The sequence below is a fragment of the Cylas formicarius genome, unplaced genomic scaffold, assembly GCF_029955315.1.
Source record: "Cylas formicarius isolate icCylForm1 unplaced genomic scaffold, icCylForm1.1 PGA_scaffold_1__22_contigs__length_36826433, whole genome shotgun sequence".
Lineage (NCBI taxonomy): Eukaryota > Metazoa > Arthropoda > Insecta > Coleoptera > Brentidae > Cylas > Cylas formicarius.
In genome coordinates this window covers 2,311,816-2,339,187 of record NW_026844264.1, presented here as the reverse complement: position 1 = coordinate 2,339,187, position 27,372 = coordinate 2,311,816, and the positions used below count along the sequence as shown (strand labels likewise).

General features: G+C 35.7%; 1 protein-coding gene across 2 annotated transcripts in view; it reads left to right on the top strand.

The window, feature by feature from the left end:
* Nucleotides 1-1,570: 1,570 nt before the first annotated feature.
* The window catches only part of LOC132696763 (uncharacterized), a 34,156-nt gene continuing 8,354 nt past the window's right edge, over nt 1,571-27,372 (top strand). For both annotated transcript variants that reach the window (XM_060661774.1, XM_060661773.1), the window contains exons 1-3: nt 1,571-1,720; nt 1,917-2,234; nt 2,287-2,563. In XM_060661774.1, the coding sequence (XP_060517757.1) occupies nt 1,694-1,720; nt 1,917-2,234; nt 2,287-2,563 (622 nt within the window). In that variant the 5' untranslated portion in view covers nt 1,571-1,693. The remainder of the gene's footprint in view (nt 1,721-1,916; nt 2,235-2,286; nt 2,564-27,372) is intronic.

Genomic DNA, 27,372 nt, shown 5'->3' with positions numbered 1-27,372 from the left:
GTTATTATTTTTTAAAGACAGTATGTTGTTAATTGATTTAAGTATGTTCTTGGTGTCCCGATTTGTTCTTAGTCTGGGTATCCTAGGTCTACTAAGCGGGTCCAGGCCCGCGTACCTTTCAAGACATTCCTGAATTGTCTCATGTGCAGACTGGGATATCAACCCGTTGTTCGGTTGTAGCATCCACTGCGTCATCGACTGTCCACCTCAGCTCTAGAGCCACCTCTTTTCTCATAGTCTGAATCACTTCAGGTTTAAGCCGGTGTTTTACAAATAGTTGCCTTCTTTGGTCTAGAATGTTCTGGATGGTTTTTCCCTGTAGAGCGGGAAATCTTTGAATCATTGCTTCATGTAGTCTGTGGCCGTATGGGTTCTTATTGGTCTCCATTTCGGTTATGCGTAGGTAGGTACGATAAAGGTAAGTGTTCATGTCCTCTGACCATTTAAATCGTACCGTCCTAATATTGTCCCCGATCATGGGAAGACGCTGAGTGTCTTCAACATTTAGCGGGGTCGCAACTTGTTCTTCAAGGGAGTTGTTTCGGTCGTTCCTGTTGCTTGTGTTGGTGGATTCCGTTCGCAGGTCAGTGCCACTCGTTCCACTGGGGCCTGCGCCAGACTGGGGGTCTTCAGGACGCTTCCGAACAGAGGTAGTCTGGTCCTCTGCCACGCCCGAGTACCTGTTACGCCTTGTTCTGACAGCGATCGCGGTTCACGCGAGTTGAGCTGCTACCACAACTCGCGGTGTGCTGATTTTTGTCCACCTCGGGTATTTTATTTCCCCGATACTCTTCAGTCCAAAAAAAACTGACGAGCGTACCCCATCGCCAGGGGCGGCCCCCGATAGCAGTTCAGCTTCAGCCACGGGTTATTATTATTATTATTATTATTATTTTTGTTGTTGTTATTATTGTTGTTGTTATTATTATTATTATTATTATTATTATTATTATTATTGTTGTTGTTGTTGGTATTATTGTTGTTATTATTATTATTATTATTATTATTATATTATAACAATTATAACCGCTTGTATAAAGCTAACGCTTAGCAATTTACGATAAGAAAATTTAAGTTATCGGTTAGAAGCTATCTTTCCAGTTATAGTTTTTACTCAGTTGAGGAATTTCTATCACATATCCCAAGAATATAGTGTATACTGTTAACTCAAGCAAATATTTTTATTTATAATTTTTTTTTCTATAAACATATGTTTATACATATTATTTTTTCTATTTCTTGTTAAATTTATCAAATTGTTGTTGTATTTATATTTTCTTCTTTTTGTTATTGTTGCTGTTATTTCTATTTTGTTATATTACTGAGTTTCGACTTCACAAATACATGTATTTATAGGTGGTCAATAAACGATATCTATCTATCTATCTATTATTATTATTATTATTACAAACGGTAAATGCGTATAGTGTAACGATAACATCACGAATGACAAAGTAAACGCAGCGGATACATAACCACTTTCAACCGGAAAAATAGGTTTACGAATGTAGAGCATGAAACGGGGGTGTTGTGTCGGCGTTCGATCGCTATGGCAACGAGGAAAATCGTATTTCCAAGAGCCGAGTCGGCGACTGCGTTATACAGAGATTGTTTTTCATTCCAATTAAACTCGAAATTGTTGCCTGATCTGAAAAATAACATTTTAGATGATTGTTAAATCCAAAAATTATGAATGAAGGGTAATTCAATAAAACTCTCGGTGAGTATCAAAAATCCGTTGCGCAAATTTGTAAAATCAATTTAAGGTTAACCTTATTTTAACATGACATCGATTTTTAAGGAATATGTTTTCATTTGATATTAAGCTTAACCTTTGTTATAATTATGTTTATTCATTTTAGAATATAACTACCAATTTGTAACTGTAAATATAAATATATGGAAATCTCTTTTAGATAATCACTCTGTTGATGTTGTCCTTAATACCATGGCCTGGGCCAACAATATTCAAAATATCTTGCCCGAGAGATAGGGCTAGAATAGTAAGAAAAGTTGTCCAGGCTAAGTGGATTCCCATTCTCGCCAAATATAAGTTGCATTTACCGTTAGAATGTCCTTTTCACCATCAAAGGGATATTTTTGGACCGCAACAGCTCGCTAAAAAACAACACAGGCCTTCACAATGGACTTGCGGATTCTGTGGGAAATCATTTTTCGAGGAAAGATATTTGGACATGCATTTTGACATTCGACACAAAACCCACATAAATATGGTAGACTTCACTAACAAAAATTTTCGATTGATTATTCTGTATGTAATTTCAGGCAGAGGATGCAGTATGTCTAGCAGATTACTGTGATATAATGCGTTGTGAGGTATTGAACACTCAAGATCTCAGAACAATCTTGGACCACAAGAATACCGACGTAGAAATTTGGCACAAAACTACATTACACTCCAAAGCGCTTATTTCACCTGGATCTCGGGATGTGGCAAATTACGACATCAAATCTGAATCTTTTAAATATTTACAAAAGAAAAATGATCTACTTAATGGAAAGCAGCAGTGTCAGAGGAGTAAGAATGTTGCAAGAAACAATGGTAAAGAATTTTATTCTTTTTTAAAATAATCGGGATGTATTCGAAATCGCGCAGTTTTAATGCATTTAATTTAATCAGAGTGATCATCATTTAAAGAATTAAAAAGTATTTCAATAACCATGCTCCAACGCTAGACTGAGGGCCTGAGGGTTCGTAAAAAAAAAGTTAAATATTTTAGGAAAACTTTTTTGCCATACATTATAGTATATTATGCAACAAGTCATTTGAGTCACGAGTTTATTTGGTACGAGCGGAGCGAGTGGTTAATATACGAGCGACTTAAAAAATTTGCCAAACGTGTTGCATACTATACTTTTTCTACGACCGTTAGCTTTTGAGTACATTCTTGTAAAACAACGCTAGTACATTCACTGAAATGACCGTCAGAATTGACAATCGTCAAAATTCAAGCTGTTTAGTGAAATATCCGAAAACATCCGATTGCTCGCAAACGCTTGCGGTAATATCCCGGAATTGTCCGAAGTGGCTTGGATCCGTGGGAAAAGAAACTCAAATGGTAAAGTGACACTTCCTGCACGCTAGGTCGGTGTATAATTGGGAATTTTACAGAAGCGAATAGAAAAAATATTTTTTGAACAATTTTGTTGAAATTTGGCACGATAAAGGGCGGATTTTGCGTTAAGTAGATTAAAATTGTAAAATCCAGTGCTATTCTATGCTAAAGGATAGTATTGAAAAAAAAAGCAGTTCGAGACTAACTATTTTGCATTTGCTGTTATTTACTTTTGCCTTGAAATGGTAAAAATTTGCCATATTTTTGTAAACATTTTTTTTTGTCAATTTTGATCAAATTTAACTAAAAAAAAAATATTATTAAAGAAAAAGAGGAAAACGGACACTATTGCCTTCAACACACACATTCAGTAACAATTTAATAATTTGACTGATGAACAGATATCCATCTACATTAACACAAGGTTGGCCAATTTCAATTTTCAAATTCAAAAATTACTTTTTTTTATTTGGTACACCGCAGTTTTTAAGCACGTTGGATCACATAATTATACGGACAATGATTCTAATATAATAATAATAATAAAAATAATAATAATAATAATAACATCTATTTTCAACTTTTTCATCTTACAATTTTGTCTACAATATTACTTATTGAAAGAAAACAAAGAAGAACGTTTCACAGAAACTATGTCAATAGTATATTATGGAACAAGTGCGGTAAACGAAATTTTAATCACGGGTTTATTTGACACGAGCGGAGCGAGTGATTAATAAACGAGTGACTTAAATAGTTTACCGAACGTGTTAGTTAAGGATTTCGAACAACGGGTCCCGTTTTTAAAAACACTTGTTTTACAAGCAGAGCTACGAGCTTTACATTAAGGTGCTACAAGGAAAATTGAATTCACAGTACATTGTACACATATTTATAACGTTCTTATGCGAACGTCGCGTCGCAGATACTGGAAATACTGCAGCTAGCATTTGTTGTAGTCATCAGGATATTCTGTCACATAATTCCTCCCTCCGTAGTGGAAAACAACAGGGACGAAGGGTTGTGTCCAGGAGACTGCCCGTGCTTGGTTTTCTTGGAATCATGCAGCAAACGGGTCTTGCAAATTTTCCATTAGCAAGAAGTGCGGTAAACGGCATTTGACTTACGAGTTTATTTGACACTAGCGGAGCGTACTGGAGCGCAGCGGGGCGAGTGTTTAATAAACGAGTGACTTAAAAAGTTTACCGAACGTGTTGCATGCTATACTTTTTCTACGACCGTTAGTTTTTGGGTACATTTTCGCAAAACAACGCGAATACATTCACTGCCATGACCGTCAAAATTGACAAACGTCGAAATTCAAAGCGTGGGAAATATCTCCGAAAACATCCGATTGCTCCCTTGTTAACTTAAGACAAAAACAAAATGAAACTCCCTATCAATTTCACGAAAAAGTTATTCACTTATTAAATACTATTTGCAACCATATTGATATAAATTGTCCAGATGAACTAAAAGAAAGTAAGAGAGATTTCTTTGTTAAACAAGCCTTAAAAACATTCTAAGCAGGACTTAAGGATCCTCTAGGTCCAACTATTCGGGCAATGAGACCAACTTCTTTAAGTCAGGCCTTGCAATACATAACTGAGGAAGACAACATTAAGTATTATCAGAGATCTAACCACACCAACATTTTATATCAATTCCGACAACATAAACCACCAACCCCAAGGCTACAACAACCAACCCGTAACAGATATCAAAACTTCCAGCAACCTCATTTTAGACCAATAACATGGCCACAAAATCCACCCCAATTTCATCAGCCACAATTCCCTCGTGGCCCAATTAATGTTCAAAGACACCCCAATCCACCAATGCAGAGATTCCCCACTAACTCACAAGTTTTTGGAAAAATTTCTGCAGGACCGAGTACCTCACGGGATAAACCTACCCCTATGAGTGTATCCACCAGGAATACTTCGACTCATTTAAGGAAACCTTTCCAAAGCAATAATCATTTCCAAAATTTCGGACAAAAACCCAATTTTATTTCTGAAGAATTATTCAACACGGAACACTTCGACGAACAAACTGACTATGACGAATACCCACCAGATGATCAACAAAACTACGAACCCGACTTTGACAACCAAAATGAAGAACAAGGCGAAAATTTTCGCGAAAGCCCGAACCTCGAACAGGAAACGTGATAGAATATCACATGTCCTCGGATAAAAATGAATTACCGTATATGCAAATCACAAAACCACCCTTAAAACTTTTAATTGACACAGGTTCGACAAAATCTTTCATTAACCCGGAAATCGCCTCTAAATATTATTATAATCGCATTTTCCATGAACCTTTTACAGTTTCGACCATCTTTCAAACCTCATCACACGATTATTGTTGCGAAATTCCAATATTTCCTGAGTTCAACCAAAAAGAAACATTGAAATTTTATCTTTTTAACTTCCACAATGTGTATGACGGATTAATTGGATTAGATAACCTAAAACTGTTAAATGCGCAACTCGATTTCGTTAACTCAATCCTAACTACACGTTGTTCAAAGATACCAATAAAGTATCAAAACTCAAATCAAAATATTTCATTTAAACTAATAATAAAACCCCATACACGAGTCGTTACGAAAGTACCAGTAAATAAAACAGGTGGTGATGTCATCATCCCAAATCAAAATATTCAAAACTGCGAAATACCTGAAACATTATCTGTTGTAAAGAATAGATTAGCTTTAGTCGAAATATTAAATAAAACGGACAAGGAAGTGACAATTATATTGACAAGCCCCTTAAAAGTGATTCCTTTTGACGAAAATAACTACGAACTTTACCACGTTGATGTCACATCTTTTAATGAAAAACAGAGATTAGATATTGAAAAAATTATACGGACTGACCACATGAACGCGGAAGAAAAAGATCATGTTATTAAATTATGTAAAATATTTTCGGATATTTTTCACACTAAAAATCAGTCGTTGACCTTTACGAATCAAATAAAACATTCCATTCGGATAAAAGATGAAATCCCGGTTTATAGTAAATCATATAGGTACCCGTTCGTCCACAAGGACGAAGTTCAACGTCAAATTGGTTCAATGTTAAACCAAGGAATCATAAGACCCAGCAATTCACCCTGGTCATCACCGATATGGATTGTACCAAAACCGGACGCCTCCGGTAAAAAGAAATGGCGAATCGTCGTGGACTACCGGAAACTTAACGAAAAGACGATAGAAGATAGGTACCCGTTACCTAATATGTCTGATGTCCTAGACAAATTAGGAAGGTGCACCTATTTTACAACCCTCGATTTGGCCAGTGGTTTCCATCAAATAGAGATGAACCCGGAAGACGTCGCCAAAACAGCTTTCAACGTGGAGAATGGCCACTACGAGTATCTACGGATGCCGTTCGGACTCCGAAACGCCCCTGCGACATTCCAGCGAGTTATGGACAACATACTCAGAGGGCTACAAAATGAGATATGTTTGGTGTACCTAGATGACATCATTATATTTTCAACTTCACTCCAGGAGCACCTTGTCAACTTAAAAAAAGTATTTCAGCGTCTAAGAGACACCAACTTCAAAATACAGCTTGACAAATCGGAATTCCTGAAAAAAGAAGTGGCATATCTAGGCCACATCGTGACACCTGACGGAGTAAAACCCAATCCCGACAAAATTTTGGCAATAAGGAAGTATCCATTACCGAAATCAACAAAGGAAATAAAAGGATTTCTAGGACTCTTGGGATATTACCGAAAATTTATACGAGACTTTGCAAAAATTACTAAGCCTTTGACGATGTGTTTAAAAAAGGACGCCAAAATAGAACACATCCCGGAATTCATCGCTTGTATTGAACGCTGCAAAAACCTACTAACAAATGAACCGATACTGCAATACCCAGACTTTACCAAGGATTTTGTCCTTACGACAGATGCCAGTAACGTAGCCGTCGGAGCCATATTATCTCAAGGACCGATAGGTAACGACAAACCTGTCTCCTTTGCATCAAGAACACTGAACGAATCGGATCAAAATTACTCAACAACCGAGAAATAGCTCCTCGCGATAGTTTGGGCGACAAAATATTTTCGGCCATATTTATATGGGCGAAAATTTCTAAATCGTTACAGACCACAAACCACTCCAGTGGCTTATGTCACTAAAGGAACCGAACTCACGGTTAGTCCGCTGGAGATTAAAACTGGAAGAATACGATCACGAAGTGGTGTATAAAAAAGGCAAAAACAATACCAATGCGGATGCACTATCCCGTATTGAAATACACACCAAGGAATTATTTAAGTACATGGAAGATTTTAACGATAAGATGTCCAAAAAACCCGATCGAGATAACGAATCAATCGTAGGCAATATTGACGAAGCACCCTGTATAGAAGACGTAAGAGAAAGCGAAAATAATGACCCGACCAATCAAAATCCACTTAACATAGAATTCACGCCCAATACCGAAGAAGACAACTCACAGGATGACAACACCAGACATACCAGCCACGAAGAGCCAATTCTAGGCATACCAATTTCAGAAAAACCACTCAATATGTTCGATCATCAAATAGTTATTGATTTTGTCCACCATTCACCGGCCAATCCGAAAAAGAAGCAGATTTTCCCGACAAAAATTCGACACTTCGTGCAAATATCGGAAATGAATCTAGAAAACGATATTATACAATTTTTCAAAAACTTTATTCAACCAAAATATCCCTGAAATTTGTAATATTCTAAAAAATACCTTTAAAAATTCTGCTTTCAAACTTGTGAAATGTAACGCCGTTTTAGAAGACGTTGTTGAGAAAGATGCCCAAACAGAAACTATTCAAAAATTCCATGAAGGCAAAACAAACCATCGTGGAGTTGTTGAAACCGAAACTCGAATTAGACGGACATATTATTGGCCAGGAATTAAAAACGATGTTAATGAATACGTAAACTCTTGCGAAATATGACAAATTAATAAATATGATCGCAATCCCCCCAAAAAAAAGCTTATGGTGACTCCGACCCCATCGGTCAAAAATTTCTAACGATTATCGATACCTTCTCCAAATACGCCCAGGCTTATCCTTTAGTTGGGTTATCCGGCATAGAAGTAGTCCGTGCATTTCTAACTTTCATGACTCATCACGGTCTACCATCCCTAGTTGTTATGGATAACGGTACTGAATTGAAAAATTCCGTTGTTCAAGAATTTTTTAAAACACATGATATTAATATCCATTATGTAACACCTAAATTCCGTTGTTCAAGAATTTTTTAAAACACATGATATTAATGTCCATTATGTAACACCTAGTAACCCTCAATCAAATGGACCAATCGAAAGATTTCATTCTACTATCATCGAACACTTAAGAATAATTATAACCAAAAATAAAGGCAAAGCCGACATTTTAAACCAGATGCCCTATGCAATATTAGGATACAATAATTCTATGCACTCCGTGACAAAACAAAAACCAATTGACGTAATAAACGGTCATTTAAATTCCAAAGACCCATTCAAAATAAATCTAAACGAAAAACTAGTTAATAATTATGTACAGGAACATCGCGAGTTGACTAAAGAAATTTACAAAAAAAATAATGAACAATTAATTAATCATAAAGAACGCGTGATCGAAAAACAGAACGAAAATAGACAAGACCCCCTTCCGTACAAACCGGACGCGGACGTTTACAAAAAACTAACCTCCAATATTCGTAACAAGTTAACACCAAAATTCGTTAAAGACAAAGTCCTCCAGGACCGAAAAATAAAAATTAAAACTAGTAAGAAAGTATTTCATAAGCAATCCCTAAAGAGACCAAAGGCTAATCAGAAAAAAATGTTACAGGTGCAACCTGATAGGAACAATGACAGCCAAGGAACTGACGATAACGAACCTAGACAAAAACCCGGGAATTCTTCCCTATAAGATAGAAACCGCAAGAATAAAAATAAAACAACATTCCTTTATTCACTATTACGATCTTGACCCAGTTAAATTAGAAATTGAAAAAATAAGAAATATTTATGACAATATTTCTATCAGCATGCAAAAACATGAATACCTTTTCGAACTTTCAAACTTCGTTCAAACAGTAAACTTTCAATTAATTTCGGCAGAACAAAAACTAAACTCTCTCCGCCCACATTATAAAGAAAAACGTGGTATAATTAACGGCTTAGGTACGATAATAAAAAGTATTACGGGAAACCTAGACGCAAACGACGCAATTTTCTACAATAAAGCAATATCTGACCTGCAAAATGGACAAATTGAAGTTATTAGTAAGTTAAACAAGGAAATCTCTATCACCACAAAAGTAATTCAAAATTATAATCGAACTGTTTCATTGATAAAACATAATCAAGAAGTAATATATAAGGAAATGAATTTAGTGATTCAAACACTCAATGCGACTATTGTTAATTTTAACGATTTCCTAAAAGCTCGAAATGTTTTAGATCAAATTAACTTTACATTAAACACCGTTTTGCAACTGCTTTCTGATATCGAAAACGCTATAACATTTGCTCGATTAAAAACTGTTCACAGTAGTATCTTAAAGATCGAAGAGCTCGAATCAATAATTAAAACTATATTAAAGTATTATCCACCAGATAACTTACTTTTTACAGACTATACGAAAAACCTTTATAAATACTATGAAATTTTAGAAGTGGAAGCGTATTTTTCAGATAACAAAATCGTTTTCGTTTTACACTTCCCAATTATTCACCCCCAAGATTTCGACTACTATCCATATATCACCTATATTCCATCCCTACCAAAAATTCCACAACGATTATTCCAAGTAATACCTATCTGATAATGAACGAAAACATCTACCAATATATGTCCACGCCATGCAGAAAGCTGCACCCCAACTTCTACTGTTCCAAAGTAGAATTGATAAATGGAAACAACCCAGAAGACTGCATTCATCAAATCCTAAGATTAAAATCGACTTACATCAATTGTAAACAAACGTCTATCGAAATTACGGAACGCATTATTCAGCAAATCGATGATGCGAATTATATATTGATACTCTTAAACCATACTAAAATAAAAACAATTTGCCAAAAAACGGACTTCACAACCATAAAAGGAAATTATCTAATCCACCTGCCACCCGGATGCCGATTTGAAACCGATAATCGTTTCTATATTAACGAGAAACAAAACATCGATGGTCAACTCCTGCTGTTGCCTGAAATCAATATTCCTTCAAAGGGTATAATCAAAGATGTGTCATTGGACGAAATCCACCAGCATCAGAAACAGCAATCAAGCCTCCGACCAGTTGACCTGTCACCGATCGAAGATCGATCAACAAATCATTATTGGACAATACCGATTTACATCGTGCTGTCCCTAGTAGCAGTTTATCTGGTTTTCAAAAAAATCAGAAAGGAACGATCCACCAGAAGAAGAAGACCTTCCGAAGAGAAGCGAGACCCCAAGCCTGACGCCTTTTTCACTCCCTAGAGATAGAAGCCCCCGTTAGGGATGGAGGAGTTATACATCCCAACGTGACGCTAATCTATTTAATTAGCCCTGAGTTAGCACAAACCCAACGGCAAGATGCGCTTATCAGTGTCGCGTCTACAATTACATCCCATTCTTTAACGTAATATTTTCTATTGTAAAACAGTCAGTCTTGTCGACTAATTAAGTCATTAAAATACAATTGTTGAAATTTTGGTGTTTTTTTAAAAACGGTTTTCGGCATCCGAGGTACGTAAGTCACGCTAGATCGGTGTGTAACTACTTATTTTACAGACGGGAATAGAAAAAAACAACCTTCCCATTGAAGTGGCGAGACTCCAAGTCAATTTCATAACCAATATCGGAGATCGATGATTTCGCAGCTTCTCTTAGTTTTTTGATCGTATTGAAATCAATCGATTGTATTTGGAGTGGCTGGTACTTTACATCGTGATGTTCCATATTTTCACTTTTAATGGATGGCAGTGAGAATGGGTTTTCTTTAAAAAGTTCTGCTTTATTCCAAAGCTCAGAATTTGGGGTACTTATACCACAATTATATTGAACATGGAGTAGCTAAACTTCTTCAATAAAAGCTATTTCTTTATCTCGACAATTAATTTGTTATTTAACTTTCTGTTCCGATGGTATTATAAAAACAAATCTACTAGTGATCGGTCGTATTATATGCGGTGAAATATTTACATTGACTAAGTGACAATTTTTGTTTGCTAAGTTGATTTTCGCGAACCTATCTGTCTTCAATGATTGGACAGATTGCTTGTTGATATTGTTGCATGTCAACATTTCAAATTTTTTTAAAGAAATATCGGAATATGGACGGCAATTTTTTTTTATCTTTTGCAAATTTAACTTGTAAGTTTGCTAACTGATTAATTATTTTGATTTTCAAAAAATTTGATCACCATAGGGAATAGCAAATTTAAGAATTATTTGTTCTAATTCAGCAGCCAATAGTACTGCAGGGTGTAATGTGTTTAATTTCGCAAATGGAATTTCATGTTATGTTATAAAAATTTCGCAATTTAGAATTACATATTTGCGCATTATTCGTTTTGAGCTTTAATAAAAGTAGTAATGTCATTAATAGTTTTATTTGAATTATATTCCAAAACGTATAAATGTTTTTTAATAGTTTCTTGATTTTTCTGTAGAAGTGTTATAGTGTCATTATAGTAGTGCATCAGCTGCTGAATCAACGAGGTTTGCTTTTTTAGTTGGATTTCAGATGAATGTTTACTACGGACAAGTCCTGCGATAATTCCATCATATTTTTGTCCATCCTCAGCATTTATTGAACCTCTTTTATATGGTTATTAGGTATTATATTTGCCGAGTTTGAATTTTACTTGTGTGATTAAAAATCGAGCATTAATTACTTCCATTAATATAGTGTACATTTTGACCATTAGGTTTATTTGTAGAGTTTAAATGCAAAAATGTATGTTGATGTTGAATAATTCGAGCATTTCCTAAGCGGAAGGGTAGAAATGGTTTTTGGAATGGGATAAGTTCAATATCATTATTCGCTATCACTAAAAACAGGGTAGCTGCAATAAGGGACTGCGTAGTCCGCTTCATTAACCTGCGAAGAAGAAAAAGCTTTAGGGTTTTGAATCTGAGATTTGTGAATTATTTTCTTGTTTTTTGTGATAATTTTATTCCCAATATCTTGATCTATAACAACAGGTTTTCTTCGGTGTTTATCTTTACTGCGTATTGCTGTTTTGTCACTAGCGGAAACCTTTGTATTTTGTTCCATTTCAGATGGGTTTCCTAGTTTTTCGTTTTGTTTTTCATTTAAACGCATTTTTGTTGCTAACAATGTTTCGTAAATTTGTTGATAAATAGTTTTTAATTTTTCGCATCTATCTGCAATGTAATTAATTGCAATGATTTCATCCGTTAAATCGAAAGGATCTGAACCGTTTACTTTTCCATTTACGATATCAAAAGGTTTTTATTTTGTTACGCTATGCATTGATGAATTGTAACCCATAATTGCGTGTTTTATTAAATTTTTAGGGACTTCTTTAGGTTCTTTTAATTTTAGTACCGTTTATAGTCCAATAACAGTAGAGTGAAATATCTCTATTGGACTGTTACTATTAAAATTGCCAGGAGTTGTAAAATGAATATCAATTTTATGCAATTTACAGAAATCTAAAAGCAAAGACGTTTTAAATTCCGTGCCATTATCACACGTTATTTTTTGAGTCATCACTTATGAAGGTCGCTAAACCGTCTAAAATAGCAATTGCTGTACAAGCCGGTTCTAACGGATAAGCTTGGGCGTACCGTGAAAATACGTCTATAATTGTAATATTTGATTGGATTCTAATGGTTCAGAAATGGTTGGTGTCAACTCAAACATTAAATTTGATGGATGACTATCATATTTTGTTTGTTGGTATGTGTCACAATTATTAATATATTCTGTTAGGTCAGTTTTCATATTTGGCCAATGGTGGAGCCTTTTTAATGCTATTAGGCTTTCGATGCCAGGTTTTTTCATGATGATATGAAATTAGATCTTTTTGTTTTGTCCTGTCAGAGAAGTCAGTTAAAAAAGTTTTCGATATTACCAATTTATAAGCATGGTTTTTCAATATATTTGGCAACAAAACAAGGAGTTCCCTATTTAAATCTATTTCAGTGTTTTGTACATAAAGGCAGTACATTTTTGTCGGATCCAAATAATGTAAAAAGAATTTAATTATTTAATTTTGATAGTTTTGGCTCAAATAAACAGAAAATCTATTTTGGAATGGGTAACTCCTAATAACGTGATAATGGCCGGTTATTTTATGGTTAAATATTATTTGATTCGAATAAGTATTTAAAATATTTTCGGTAATCTTTATATTTAAAATAGGATCTTCAGCTGCTGAGTGTACTTTCTCAACAGTGTTAGGAATACTTGGCGGTCTAATTTAAATGTCCGAGATGATATTAATTTTTTAGTGTTTACATTTTCTCGTTTGTTAAACATAAATTTGTTCAAATTTTGATCTTCTTCATAAATGTATTTATTTATGTCTTCATTAATATCTCCAGGATTTCAGAAAAATAACTTTATCTATCACATTTTGGTCAATGCGTGACAGGGCATCAGCGTTGGTGGTCTGTTTTCCCTTCTTATAATAAACTTAGTAATCAAACTCTTCTGAATTTATTTGTTCGCAACGAATTATTTTGGAAATGTCGCATTTACTAAATTGTTCCTTATGATTTGGCAAGACGTATCCTAAATAAAAAAGTTAAAAATTTAATAAAAGTCCGGAAAAGATAAAACGTTTAGAGGTTGTGGGAAAATTTAATTTTTTTAAAAATTTAATTGCGGATTCCTTAATCTGGATATACGGTGAACTATTATTAATTTCGGTATACATTTTTAATGTCATCTCGTTGGCTCGTTATTGTAACATTTTGAAAGATTTGATTTTCAGGATGTTTGTAAAAGTTTTGAGTGTCAAGTATTCAATTGGATTTGAGAATTCCATATTTTCAAAGTATGCCTCTTGGTTAATATTTTCATTTTCAAATTTTGCAGATGTTTCATCTGTTTGTACCGCGTTCCTTTCGTCAATTTGGTATAATTCTTGAGAAAGGAAATTTCTAAGACCAGTATGTTTAAAATGGTTAATTTTATTATTTTGACGTGGTATGATATAGTTTGTTCTCGTTGACATAGATTCGGGTTTATTGTTAGGTACCTGACCTATCTGTTTAAATACGTTTTTAGGTGGGTCAAAAACTTGCCTATTTGTAGGAAAATATCTTGGAACTTCGGGTGGTTAAGGCATATTAATTGGACCTTTGGGAAAATTATTAATTTCAGGATTTTGATCATACCTAATTCTAAAATTTTTATTATGGTGATTATTGTTTTAAAAATAATTTGTGAGGCGAATAGGTTGAACGTGATTAAAATTTTGGTTACTAAAATAATTTAAATTTTGTGAAAATTGTTTAGCGGATTCGACAGAAGTATTAGACAAAATTTTTGATTTAATTGTAGTTCTGAAAAGATTTTGTGTATATTGAAAATGTCATTCTCCAATAATTTGGGTCATAGCTAATTCTATACAACTTATACAGCTGGAAATCCTCTAATAAACGCCCTTAAACAAATTTGATCGTATTGATGTAAATGAATTACTTTGCTTGCATTGTCCATGGTATCGGTAATTCTTAAAATTTGTAATCTTTTCCCAAAATCTAAAAGATGTTCATTTTTAATAGGAGTGACCATAAATAAATCCTGTTCGAAATATTCCAAGTTTCGTCTATAGCAAAACAATTTAACAAAGCTGCTTTAATATTTTCCACGTTACTAACTGCATTTTACAGCCTACTAGAATTTGTGGGAGATCTTTTCCCAAAATCTAAAATATGTTCATTTTTAATAGGAGTGACCATAAACAAATCCTGTTCGAAACATTCCAAGTTTCATCTATAGCAAAATAATTTAACAAAGCTGCTTTAATATTTTCTACGTTACTAACTGCATTTTACAGCCTACTAGAATTTGTGGGCGATCAAAAAGTTTTATTCTTATACTCTTTTTCCTAAATAACTTTTCCGTTTTGTTTATGTCTTTAAATTAATCTATTTCCAAACTGTTTTTTTTCTCTTTATTGGTGGCAACGGGGGTTCCAATACACAAACATTTTTTTTCCTTCGGGTTATTGCAGTACTTTGTTAACTTTAAACATAAGTAGCGTACAGAACTGATCTCAGGGATCCGGTGCTAATCTCACGCCGACGCGGAAGTACGGAACGGCAGACGCAAACGACGCACCAAGCGTAGTGGTCCGGGTTTTATTGGTCGCGATAGTTTCCCTGGTTCCTATTTTCCTCTCGTCGGAAAACATGCTTTCCGGCCTTTTTCTTCCGTTGAACGTGCGCGAAGTAAAGGCATAACCCAGATCAATCCGCCGGCTGAACAACGGAACCGCGTGGACTGCAGGTAGGATCCACTGCGTGTTAATCTTTCCTGTACGTTTTTTTTTGAATAGGTAAATTTCGGGTTACAATTTTCTTCGAAGGCTTATAAGAATTTAATCAGGATATAATTCTCCCGACAACATTTTTCATAGTTTCTGCGTTTACATTTTGGTCCTCATCGACCAGATGAAGGCTTTCCTTTAAAACATCAGGAATATTTATAATTGGGCTTATCGTTGTCGCCATTAATTGTGACCGTTGGACTTTTTTTTGTATTCCGCCGCTCGCAATCGTCAACAGACAATAGAACACGTCATACCTTTTTTTTATGAATAAATCGACAGCTGATTTGGTTTGTTTCTTTTTCCTTTTTTTTACCGCACAGCTGTATTTAACATGTATGTTTATGTTTTGACGGCAATAAATGAGAAATAAATCTAACTTACGTCATATATCGCAGTGATTTGAGCCCACTTGAGACTATTTCAATAATTATTCAGTATTTGTTTAATTGGCTTGCGGATTCTTCCTACTGTGTTGGCACCGTACACACAGAAGTCACAAATTGAGGGTGTCCTTGTTTTTACGACAGGGTCGCATTCCCTTTTAATTACATCGGTCTTGGTCTCGGTCTTTACAAGAAATAAACTGATTTCTATTCGAATTGGACGATCTTATGCGGATTTTCGATTTGTAGAAAATTGGTAAAACATATTAAGTAGCGTTTTGTTTTAGTAGAATTTACAATGGGGGATAAATTAACTAGAACTAACTAAAAACGGATTTGGCTTACAACCGTCTCAAGGAAGCGTATGACGTTGGAAGGACATTTACTAGGGAGGAATCGTGACGATCTTCATTTTTGGCAAGGGCTGACATGATCGATACTATTTACCAGGAGTTTCAGGCGGCTCACCATACCATAATTTCTTTGATTACCGACGAAGAATTTTCAAATTATGAATCCATGAGAATAGCAGCCGACGAAGTTTACTATGTGGTTAAATCCATTAAGCATGATTTTTGATTGATATTTCAAATAGTTCTAATCAATGTGGTTCTTCTAAGGTTTTTGCTAAAATGCCAAAAATTTCATTGCCAATTTTTGGGGGTTTATATAAAGACTGGCCGAGTTTTTATGATTTATTCAATAGCTTAATACATAATAACGGGGATTTAAGCGATGTTGAAAAATTTCAATATCTTTTGACTTATTTTGCTTTGGCCTTACTAAAAGGCATTCCGTTAACCGATGCAAATTATCAAATTGCATATGAAACTTTAGAGAAACGTTACCAGAACAAAAGAATTTTGGCTACGCAATACTACAATGAAATTTCTAACACGCCTATCATTCAGAAGGCTACTTCGAAAGATCTTAGGCACCTTTTAAACACTTTTTTTGAACATGTTGCTGCTTTAAGAGTACTTCAATTACCCGTTGACCATTGGGATTTTCTTTGGTTTAATATGATGTTGAATAAACTCGATTCAAAGACTCGAACAGACTTTGAACTGGAAAATAGTTTAAATCAAGATTTACCTACTTATCGTCAGCTTACAACCTTCTTAGAACGCCACTGGCGACCCCCGCAAATGTGTTTTATGCTCCGGTTCACAACCCGTTTTTAAATGCTAGAAATTCTTATCCAAACGTCCTCAGGACCGCATTTCCTTAGCGAAACAAAACAACCTTTGCGTGAATTGTTTAGTTTCTCTTCATTCTATTAAAAATTGCAACTCTTCACATCAATGCCGAGTTTGCAAGTTTTCACATCACACTTCCTTGCATTTTAATAAAGCTCAAACCGCTCCAAATATACAACAAGGTAATTCAGTTTCAGACGAGTTGAATACTAGCCGAACGCAAAAAACTATTAATAAAACTTCTAACACGCAACGTCTAACTAACACCCTATAATCATCTCAATCCACAGCTTTACTTTCTATATGCGAAGTGGATATTAAAAATAGTAGAGATACTTTTCAGAAAATCCGAATCTCTTTGGATACCGCATCGATGGCGAATTTTATTTCCGAACTGTGCGTTCGACGCTTAGGTTTATCTCGTAGGTCGTGTTCAATTCCTGTCGAAGGATTAAACGTTAGGTACAATTCGGCACTAACGGAATCGCTTACCGTTTTGCAACAAAGATAACCCTACATTTACATTTGAAGCAATTGTCATTCCTCAGGTGTGCTCTAACCAACCCAAGATTACGATCAAGCCTCGTGATATCAACTGCATTAAAGGTTTAAAGCCGGCAGATCCCAACTTTTTTAAGCCAGGTCCTGTGGACATGCTTATTGGAGATGAGTTAGTTCCTCTGTTTTGAAGCCAGGTCGAATAGTCGGTGATGTCAACCAACCCGTGGCTTTGGACACAACTTTTGGATACATTCTACAGGGAAAAGCAAGCATAACAAATAATATATTCTTACCGCTTGCTAGTTGTCACGCTTCTTCGCAATGTCGATACTCTGTTACAAAAATTTTGGGAAATTGATCAAATCACTAAACCAACTGCTTTAGCTCCGGAAGATAAAAAATGTAAGGAAATGTTTAAGGCTCTAACATTCAGAAAACCCTCAGGACGATTTTCTGTACCATTGCCATTTCGACACTCAAATCCAAGCTTCGTAGATACTATTCTCCAGCATACCGCCGTTTTAATTTATTAGAAAGACGTTTTCTTAAAAATCCCGAACTGCATAACATATTGCGAATTTATGCAGGATTACCTAGATCAAGGTCACATGTCCTTGATTCCTTTCCAGGACCATAGATCACCCGCAGCTTACTACATACCTCATCACGCCATTTTTAAGAATCAAATCATGGGTTCCACAACGTCCTCGAAAATTCGAGTCGTTTTTGATGCCAGCGTACGAGATTTTCAAGGGTTGTCGTTAAACGATACATTACTCGTGGGTCCTAAACTACAACAAAATATATTTTCTCTGCTTTTGACTTTTCGTACGTGTCCGTTTGTGACATCAAACAGATGTACAAGCAAATCAATATACAGCCCCAATTCTGGGATTTTCAACAAATTCTGTGGCGTTTTTCTACCGCACAACCACTTCAGGAATACTTTTTGCGTACTGTGATTTCATCCTCTCCCTATTTAGCGCTTCGAACATTGCAGGAGCTCGCTTACCAAAAAAAATCGTCTTTACCGGAGGCATGCGATACAATTAGTAAACAAATTTACATCGAGGATGTCTTGGCTGTTAGTTCTTCCCTAAATTCCGCCCTGGCACTCCAATCTGACCTCATTCAAGTCATGAATGGGGCAGGCTTCGAGATAGGCAAATGGGCTAGTAACCATCCAAACCTTTTAGAACACATTCCGGTATTCGAAGTCCAGGATTCACGCGCTTTTGACAAGGGTGAACCTTCGTTCATAAAAATACTGGGGTTGCGATGGGACCCTCGTCTGGACATTTTTTCTTATTCTTGCGTGCCATTGAATCGTATTTGTACGAAACATACCATCTTATCCGAAATAAGCCGAATTTTCGATCAGATCGGATTCATTTCTCCTTGTGTGCTATTTACTAAATACATTCTACAACGTCTTTGGGAATCGAACCTCTCATGGGATGACACACTACCTAGAGACATTTGCGATGCCTGCTCAAAATTTAAAGCCGAAATTTCTAATTTAGCAAGGTTAAAAATTTCTCGGTTCATAAATTGTATTTCTGTGAAACGACTCGAGCTCCACGGATTTAGCGACGCCTCTCACAAAGCCTATGCAGCAGCAATATATTTTAGGGCTGCCGATTTCTCCGGAAACACAAAGAAAAATGTAAACGCAGAAACTATGAAAAATGTTGTAGGGAGAATTGTATCCCCATTAAATTCTTATAAACCTTCGAAGCAAACTGTAACCCGAAATTTAGCTATTCAGAAAAACATATAGGAAAGATTAAAACGCAGTGAATCCTACCTGCAGACCATGCGGTTCCGTCGTTCCGCCGGCGGATCGATCTGGCTTGTGCCTTTAGGAAGGTTACTCAATTCACCTTCGCAGCTTCGTACCTTCTTGCCTCGCGCACGTTCAACGGAAGAAAACGGCCGGAAAACTTGTTTGCGTTGTTTTAAATCCTGGGTGCAAATTATTTTGATGAATGTGTTCGATGATGAGGGAAGTAAGTCTATGTGATTTTGGAAGAATTAATGTTTTATATCAAAAGGAAGCTGGGAATTGTGGAGTCTTCCTCCAACTCTAAGTAATCCGAGAGAGCTAGTTTTCTAAAAGGTTTAGGTAGCAGCTCGTTTGGGGAAAACTTAGAGTAAATTGTAGAAAATACGTCAATCTGAACGCATTTTACCATGATGACAAAAGAAGTTTCGATTTCGGTAGGCGTCAGATTGCCTGAAAACTTAAACTCGGACTTCGAATTGTGTAAAAACCTAAGGACATAAGCAAAGGTGCACTTGATTTTTCTTAAAGATGAAAAACGGTCCAACAAGACAACAACAATTCACCTCTTTTCTGTCGAAACATTTAAAACTGTCTGTTTTTCTTCAACGAGTGTCTCGGTGTCAAACTCAAGGTTTGGCTGCTTCCACAATTAGCTGGAAACTCTAACAAGAAATTGGGACCCGACCACTAGAAAGCAGTCAAACCGCGGCTGGCGCAATCGGCAGCCCACAAAAGTCTTCCATTTGTGTGGCGAAGAAAATCCCCACGCCAGAATCCGTCCAGGTATAGACAGCGTTCAAAGTCAGTAGTTCAGAGTAACTTTGCTTGACGGTAGATTTGAGATCAGCAAGTAGAACGGCTGCTAAAAGTTCAAGTCTAGCAATAGACTATGTTTTTCGAGCTGAAATTCGACATTTTCCGCAAATTAAAAATGCGTTTGTGTTTCCGGAGATATCGACAGCCCCAAAATATATCGCAAATGTCTCTAGGAGGTGTGTCGTCCCATGAGATATTCGATTCCCAAAGACGTTGTAGAATGTATTTAGTAAATAGTACACAAGGCGAAATAAATCCGAGTGGATCGAAAATTCGGCTTATTTCAAATAAGATGGTACATTTCGTACAAATACGATTCAATGGCACGCAAGAATAAGAAAAAATGTCCAGACGAGGGTCCCATCGCAACCGCAGTGTTTTTATGAAAGAAGGTTCACCCTTGTCAAAAGCGCGTGAATCCTGGACTTCGGATGCCGGAATATCTAAAAGATTTGGGTGGTTACTAGCCCATTTGCAAAACTCGAAGCCTGCCCGTTTCATGACCTGGATGAGGTCAGATTGGAGTGCCAGGGCGGACTCTAGGGAAGAACTCCCAGCCAAGACATCATCGATGTAAATTTGTTTACTAATTGTATCGCATGCTTCTGGTAAAGACGGTAAAGAGGATAAAAAGTCAAAAGCAGCGAGAATATATTTTGCTGTAGTTTAGGACCCACGAGTAATGTATCGTTTAACGACAAACCTTGAACATCTCGTACGCTGGCATCAAAAACGACTCGAATTTTCGAGGACGTGGTGGCACCGATGATTTGTTCCTTAAAAATGGCGTGATGAGGTATGTAGTAAGCTGTGAGTGATCTGTGGTCCTGGAAAGGAATCAAGGACATGTGACCTTGATCTAGGTAATCCTGCATAAATTCGCAATATTTGTTATGCAGTTCGGGATTTTTAAGAAAACTTTCTAATAAATTAAAACGGCGGTATGCTTGAGAATAAATGTCTACGAAGCTTGGATTTGAGTGTCGAAATGGCAATGGTACAGAAAATCGTTCTGAGGGTTTTCTGAATGTTAGAGCCTTAAAAATTTCCTCACATATCGTATAATCCTTCGACATTAATTGAACACGACCTATGAGATAAACCTAAGCGTCGAACGCACGGTTCGGAAATAAAATTCGCCATTGATGCGGTATCCAATAAGATTCTACTATCTTTAATGTCCACTTCGCATGTAGAAAGTAAAACTGTGGATTGAGATGATGATAGGGTGTTAGTTAGACATTGCGTGTTAGAAGTTTGATTAATAGTGTCTTGCGTTAGGCTAGTATTCAACTCATCTGAAACTGAATTACCTTGTATATTTGGAGCGGTTTGAGCTTTATTAAAATGCAAGAAAATGTGATGTGGAAACTTGCAAACTCTGCATTGATGCGTAGAGTTGCAATTTTTAATAAAATGAGGAGAAACTAAACAATTCACTCAAAGGTTGTTTTGTTTCGCTAAGGAAAAACGGTCCTGAGAACTTTTGGAAAATAAAACTTGAAGTTGACCTTTTAGAGGTTTGTTGAAAGTTGAGCTTAGATTTTGGTTTATCGTTAGAAGGAGCGACGAAATTTGAAGTATATTGAATAGATTCAAGGGCTATTCGAGTCTTTGAATCGAGTTTATTGAACAGCATATTAAACCAAAGAAAATCCCAATGGTCAACGGGTAATTGAAGTACTCTTAAAGCAGCAACATGCCTAAGATTTTTCGAAGTAGCCTTCTGAATGATAGGCGTGTTAGAAATTTCATTGTAGTATTGCGTAGCCAAAATTCTTTTGTTCTGGTAACATTTCTCTAAAGTTTCATATGCTACTTAATATGTTTAACCAATTTTTCACAAATAGAAAATCCGGACAAGATGGTCTATTGCTAGACTTGAACTTTTAGTAGCCATTCTACTTGCTGACCTCATATCTACCGTCAAGCAAAGTTACTCTGAACTACCGACTTTGGACCCTGTCTATACCTGGACGGATTCCCAGGTCACGCTGGCTTGGGTGCCTTCTTCGCCACACAAATGGAAGACTTTTGCGGCCAATCGAGTGAGCCATATACAGGACATTGTATCTCGCGAATCTTGGCACCATGTACCTTAGTTTAACACCCGCCCAACTCTTAGAGAGGTGGTCGGGGCCCAATTTCTTCTTAGAGTCTCCAGCTAATTGGCCGGAGCAGCCAAACCTTGAGTTTGACACCGAGACACTTGTTGAAGAAAAACAGCTTTTCCAAAACGAGCTGCTACCTAAACCTCTTAGAAAACTAGCTCCCTTTGTGGATTCTTTCGGATTACTTAGAGTTGGAGGAAGACTCCACAATTCTCAGCTTCCTTTTGACATAAAACATCCATTGCTTCATCCAAAATCACATAGACTTCCTGATTCATCATCGAACACATTCATCAAAATAATTTGCACCCAGGATTTAAAACAATGCGTTACCTCTTGCTGCAACAATTTTGGATATTGTCCCCTCGTAGCGCCATATATCAGTGCCTTTCTAACTGCGTAAGGTGTTTTAAAAGTAAACCAAAATCTTTCAATCCCTTACATGGCGGACTTACCCCCCATGAGAGTCTCACAGCATTTCAGTCGGTTTGTATAGACTTCGCTGGTCCTTTTTCAATCCTAATGAGTAGATATCGAAGCTCCAAAACCTTTAAAGGATACGTCTGTGTGTTTGTATGCACCGCTACTATGCAAAGCTACTAAAGGGATTCACTTATAACACCTACATTCCTGAATCCTTTCTAGCGGCATTTAGACGCTTTGTCGCGCGTCGCGGTAAATGCACCTCGATCATTTCCGATCAAGGTAGCAATTTCAAGGGCGCATATCGAGAGCTTACGAATTTGGCCAAGGCTTGTGCCGAAACTCTTTCCTTAAACTGTTTTTTTAATACTCCTGGCTCTCCACACTTTAACGGTCTTGCTGATGCAGGCGTTAAATCCTTCAAGAGCCACCTCTATTGTACCGTTGGCTCCCGAAACATGACTCTCCTCAGTCAGATTGAAGCAGTTTTAAACTCACGCCCATTATGGAGCATCAGTTCAGACCCTAATGAGTTGCAATCGTTAACTCCCGGGCATTTTTTAGTTCTAGAGCCGTTGTGTAATTCCAGATCTCTCTTTGGACCAACTTTCCCTAAACCGCCTAAGCAGGTGGCAATACATTCAAAAACTTGAAAGTGAGTTTTGGAGACGTTGGTCTCTTAAGTATATTAACCCTTTACAAGAATGCCATAAATAGTCCAACCCTTCACCACCTATTTCAAGGGGGGACTTGGTTCTCGTTAGGGATGAACAACGTCCTCCTCTCCAGTGGTTGTTAGCTCGAGTCACCGACCTACATCCAGGCAAGGATGGTTTAATTCGTGTTGTCTTCGTGTTAATTTTAAACATAAGTAGCGTACAGAGCTGATAGCAGGAATCTTGCGCTAATCTCACGCCGACGCGGAAGTACGGAACGGCGCACCGAGCGTAGTTGTCCGGGTTTTATCGGTCGCGATAGTTTCCCTGGTTCCTATTTTTCTCTCGTCGGAAAACAAGTTTTCCGGCCGTTTTCTTCCGTTGAACGTGCGCGAGGCAACAAGGCGACGAAGCTGCCAAAGCGAATTTAGTAACCTTCCAAACGGCACAAGGCAGATCGATCCGCCAGCGGAACGACTGAACCGCGTGGTATGCAGGTACTATCCACTGCGTTTTAATCTTTCCTGTACGTTTTTCTGAATAGCTAAATTTCAAGTTACAGTTTGCCTCGAAGGTTTATAAGAATTTAATCGGGATATAATTCTCCCTCCAACATTTTTCATAGTTTCTGCGTTTACATTTAATAAATATAGCTTTAAAATTTCGTCGTTTCCTTGCCCATATGTGTCAAAAAGGAAATCTCCAGCTGGGTACATTTTCTCAAAACAACACGAATACTTTCACGGACATGACCGTCAGAATTGACAAATGTCATAATTCAAGACGTGGGAAATATCTCCGAAAACATCCGATTGCTCCGAAACCCGTGCCGTAAAATCCCGGTAATGTCTGAAGTGGCTAAGATCCGTGGGAAATGAAACTGAAGTGGTAAAGCGCATTAGATCGGTATGTAATCAGGCATTTTCCAGACGGGAGTGGAAAAAATTGTTTGTTCGAGCGCTCAGATAAATATATTCTTATAATATACTAGTAACTCATTAAAAATCTCATATTCATTCAATAAATTTTCTATATTTTTTACACTCAATTATTTACTAATTTGACATAATCGTGGATAATTTTTATAGGGGTTGGAAGTATCCAAATCTTTAACTGTCTTTTAAATCTATTTTTAATCTAATTTACAAGATTGCAGATTTTCCGAGCATATGGAAAATATAGTTAACTGGCCGTCGGCCTGATCGTTTTCGAGCTTTTGTTGTTTTTACTTTTCTTTGTTTTTTGTGACTCATTTCATGATGTTGATTCATTTTGGATAAGGCACTTTTGTTCGTTATTATCTTATATGCAGTGGTTGAATGTCCATAATATGTGATTCTTGAAATAAAAAGTCGCAAAAAAAAACGATTTTTCCTATGTAAAATTTTTGGAAAAACTTTCTGTATTGTTTCTAGTTGTTTTAAGTGACTGCACAAAGCTACTGTAGCAATGACTCTACTAGATAGTGATAAACCATTTTCATATTTGTTTTATTTAATAAGTTTTTAGGCTGCTTGAATTTGAATATTACGCGCCTTAGTTTTTTTTTGCAACGTTGAGACATGTGTAGGGTGGCCCGATCATCTTGGGATACTATCTTATCTCAGAAACTATAGCGGATGGAGCCAAAAGTTAAATACAAAAATTAATTGAGGTATTACAAACCTTTAATTTATTTGAATTTTGTATGTACAGCGTGTTTATTTTTTGCACATATTTTGCAACCTCTGCTCTAAAAAGTCGAAGTAAACTTGCGCATTTACTGTATTTTCAAAAACAATGGATGCCACCTTATTTGGTGTTATACCACCCCAAACATTTATGTCATCATAAAGTTCTTTCTTGAGCCTATTCACAAAATGTTAGTCTAATTTGATAAATATTTTCATTAAGTTCTTGATGAAGTTGTACATGACAAAGACGCATCTTATTTTTTCTCAAAATATTTTTCACAGAACTCTTAGAAATTCGTAAATCTTGACACTAAGTGAAACTTGCAGTCTTTCATTCTTTTCATAATCAACACTTCCAGTTCGCGCAAAACGATTTATCAAATTGTCAAGACGTCTTTTAGAGGATTGCCTTCTTTCTGGATACCGTTGCTTGTAAATTCTCGTAGCTAATACCACGTCTGCCACTTCTTCCATCGAAAAATTCATGGTTGAGTTGCAATTTCAACTAACAACAAATTAATTGAGAAAACTAATACAAACTTGAAATAATTATTTATTGACAATCCAAACTTTCATTTGTATGGCCAATTTACTAAAAGACACAATCTGAAAACATTATTTTATAGTTCAATATGATTTTGGGCTTTAAGCAAGGCAGGAATCCTAAATTAATGGAAACATTTTTTTCCCAAAATTAAAAATTTACTTATTTATTTTTCTTTTCTTGACTTATTGCGATATTTTCTCATAATTTGACAAATTTTCGGAGATTTCGTAAATATATGTTTACCGCAAAAAATACTAAGATTAGGTATATGGGATGCTGAGTTAATTGAAAGAGCATTCATAGGAATCACTAAATGAAGTATAATATACATTCTAATTTCTTTTTTTCACGAAAATTAATATTTTTCATTTTGACTCACCCTCTGTAAATGAATCGAACTAACTTAAAGACAAGTATAAGTGACTGTATTACTTTTTAATATTGTTGGAATAATAAAAATGGTGTCACAATATTTTTGTGGAAATTATGTGTTAAAATGAAATGTTAAACTAAAACATTTTCTCGAAACATTTAATTCATAATTCATGAAACATAAAGAGACAATTTATTTAAACATACCAAGTCTTTGTGGTATTTGTATTTAAGCATCTGAATTGCATGTTTTACCATTCGTGTACCATGTCAAATATAGGATGAAAGATATTTTTGATATTAAATGTTTGTTAACGTTTTCATAACTGAATTTAAATAATTGCAATTCCTCTTCCTTTTTTGGTAAGTTAGTGAAATAGTTGCAGTGTGTAATCTGTTGGATATAAGCATTTAAGCTGCTGATGAAATTAAATGCTGCGACTTTCAAGTTTTGAGTTAATTGTTCATTCTACCAGAAAGTGCTTTCATACTAATCTGCTTGTGGGAAGAGTATCCTTATCCATAACACAAATTAGGACTGTTTTCCTATAATAAGCGAATGTGATCATTATTATTATTATTATTATTATTAAGCATCATAGTATTGTTTACATTGGAATATCGGATCTAGGCCTTAAGAGTGTAGCCAAAAAAAGAAGAAGAGTTCACGTTGTGGTATCGTGACTTTAGAAAACTTACATAAACCGCCGTAATATACAGCGCCACATTAAAATGTGTCTTGATAATTTTAATTCGAACATTTTAATTCGTCAAAAATTTTAATCCATCATTCATAAAAATAAGTATTTAAATTTCGTAATAAAAATGTTTGAAAAATATTGATAACAATTTTTATTATTTGAAACTTTGATGTTTGTATAAAACTATATTACAAATATTTAAGTTGGTCTTTATCTTATGTTTCATAAACGAAAATTTCTCTTGAATACCACTGTTTGTTGACAATACGTCTTATTTTATTCAATGTATGCATAACGTTTCAAATTTCAATCGGTTCAATTTAATAGTGAAAGTATACACAAAAATTAAATATACATTGGAATTAACTTTAATAAAGTATTATTTTATTATAATTGTACGAAAATATTTTTTATTTATTAGTAAAATGGCATTCTATAGATGGGACATTTACTTTACTTACCTTCATTCAATTGACAAGGCTATCAAAGTACCTTTGTTTCAATATTTTGCCGTTAATAATCACAGTTTGGATTTCGTGAGAGAAGATCAACAACACAACCTCTCTTGTACTTTGTAGTCAGAGTTTCGAA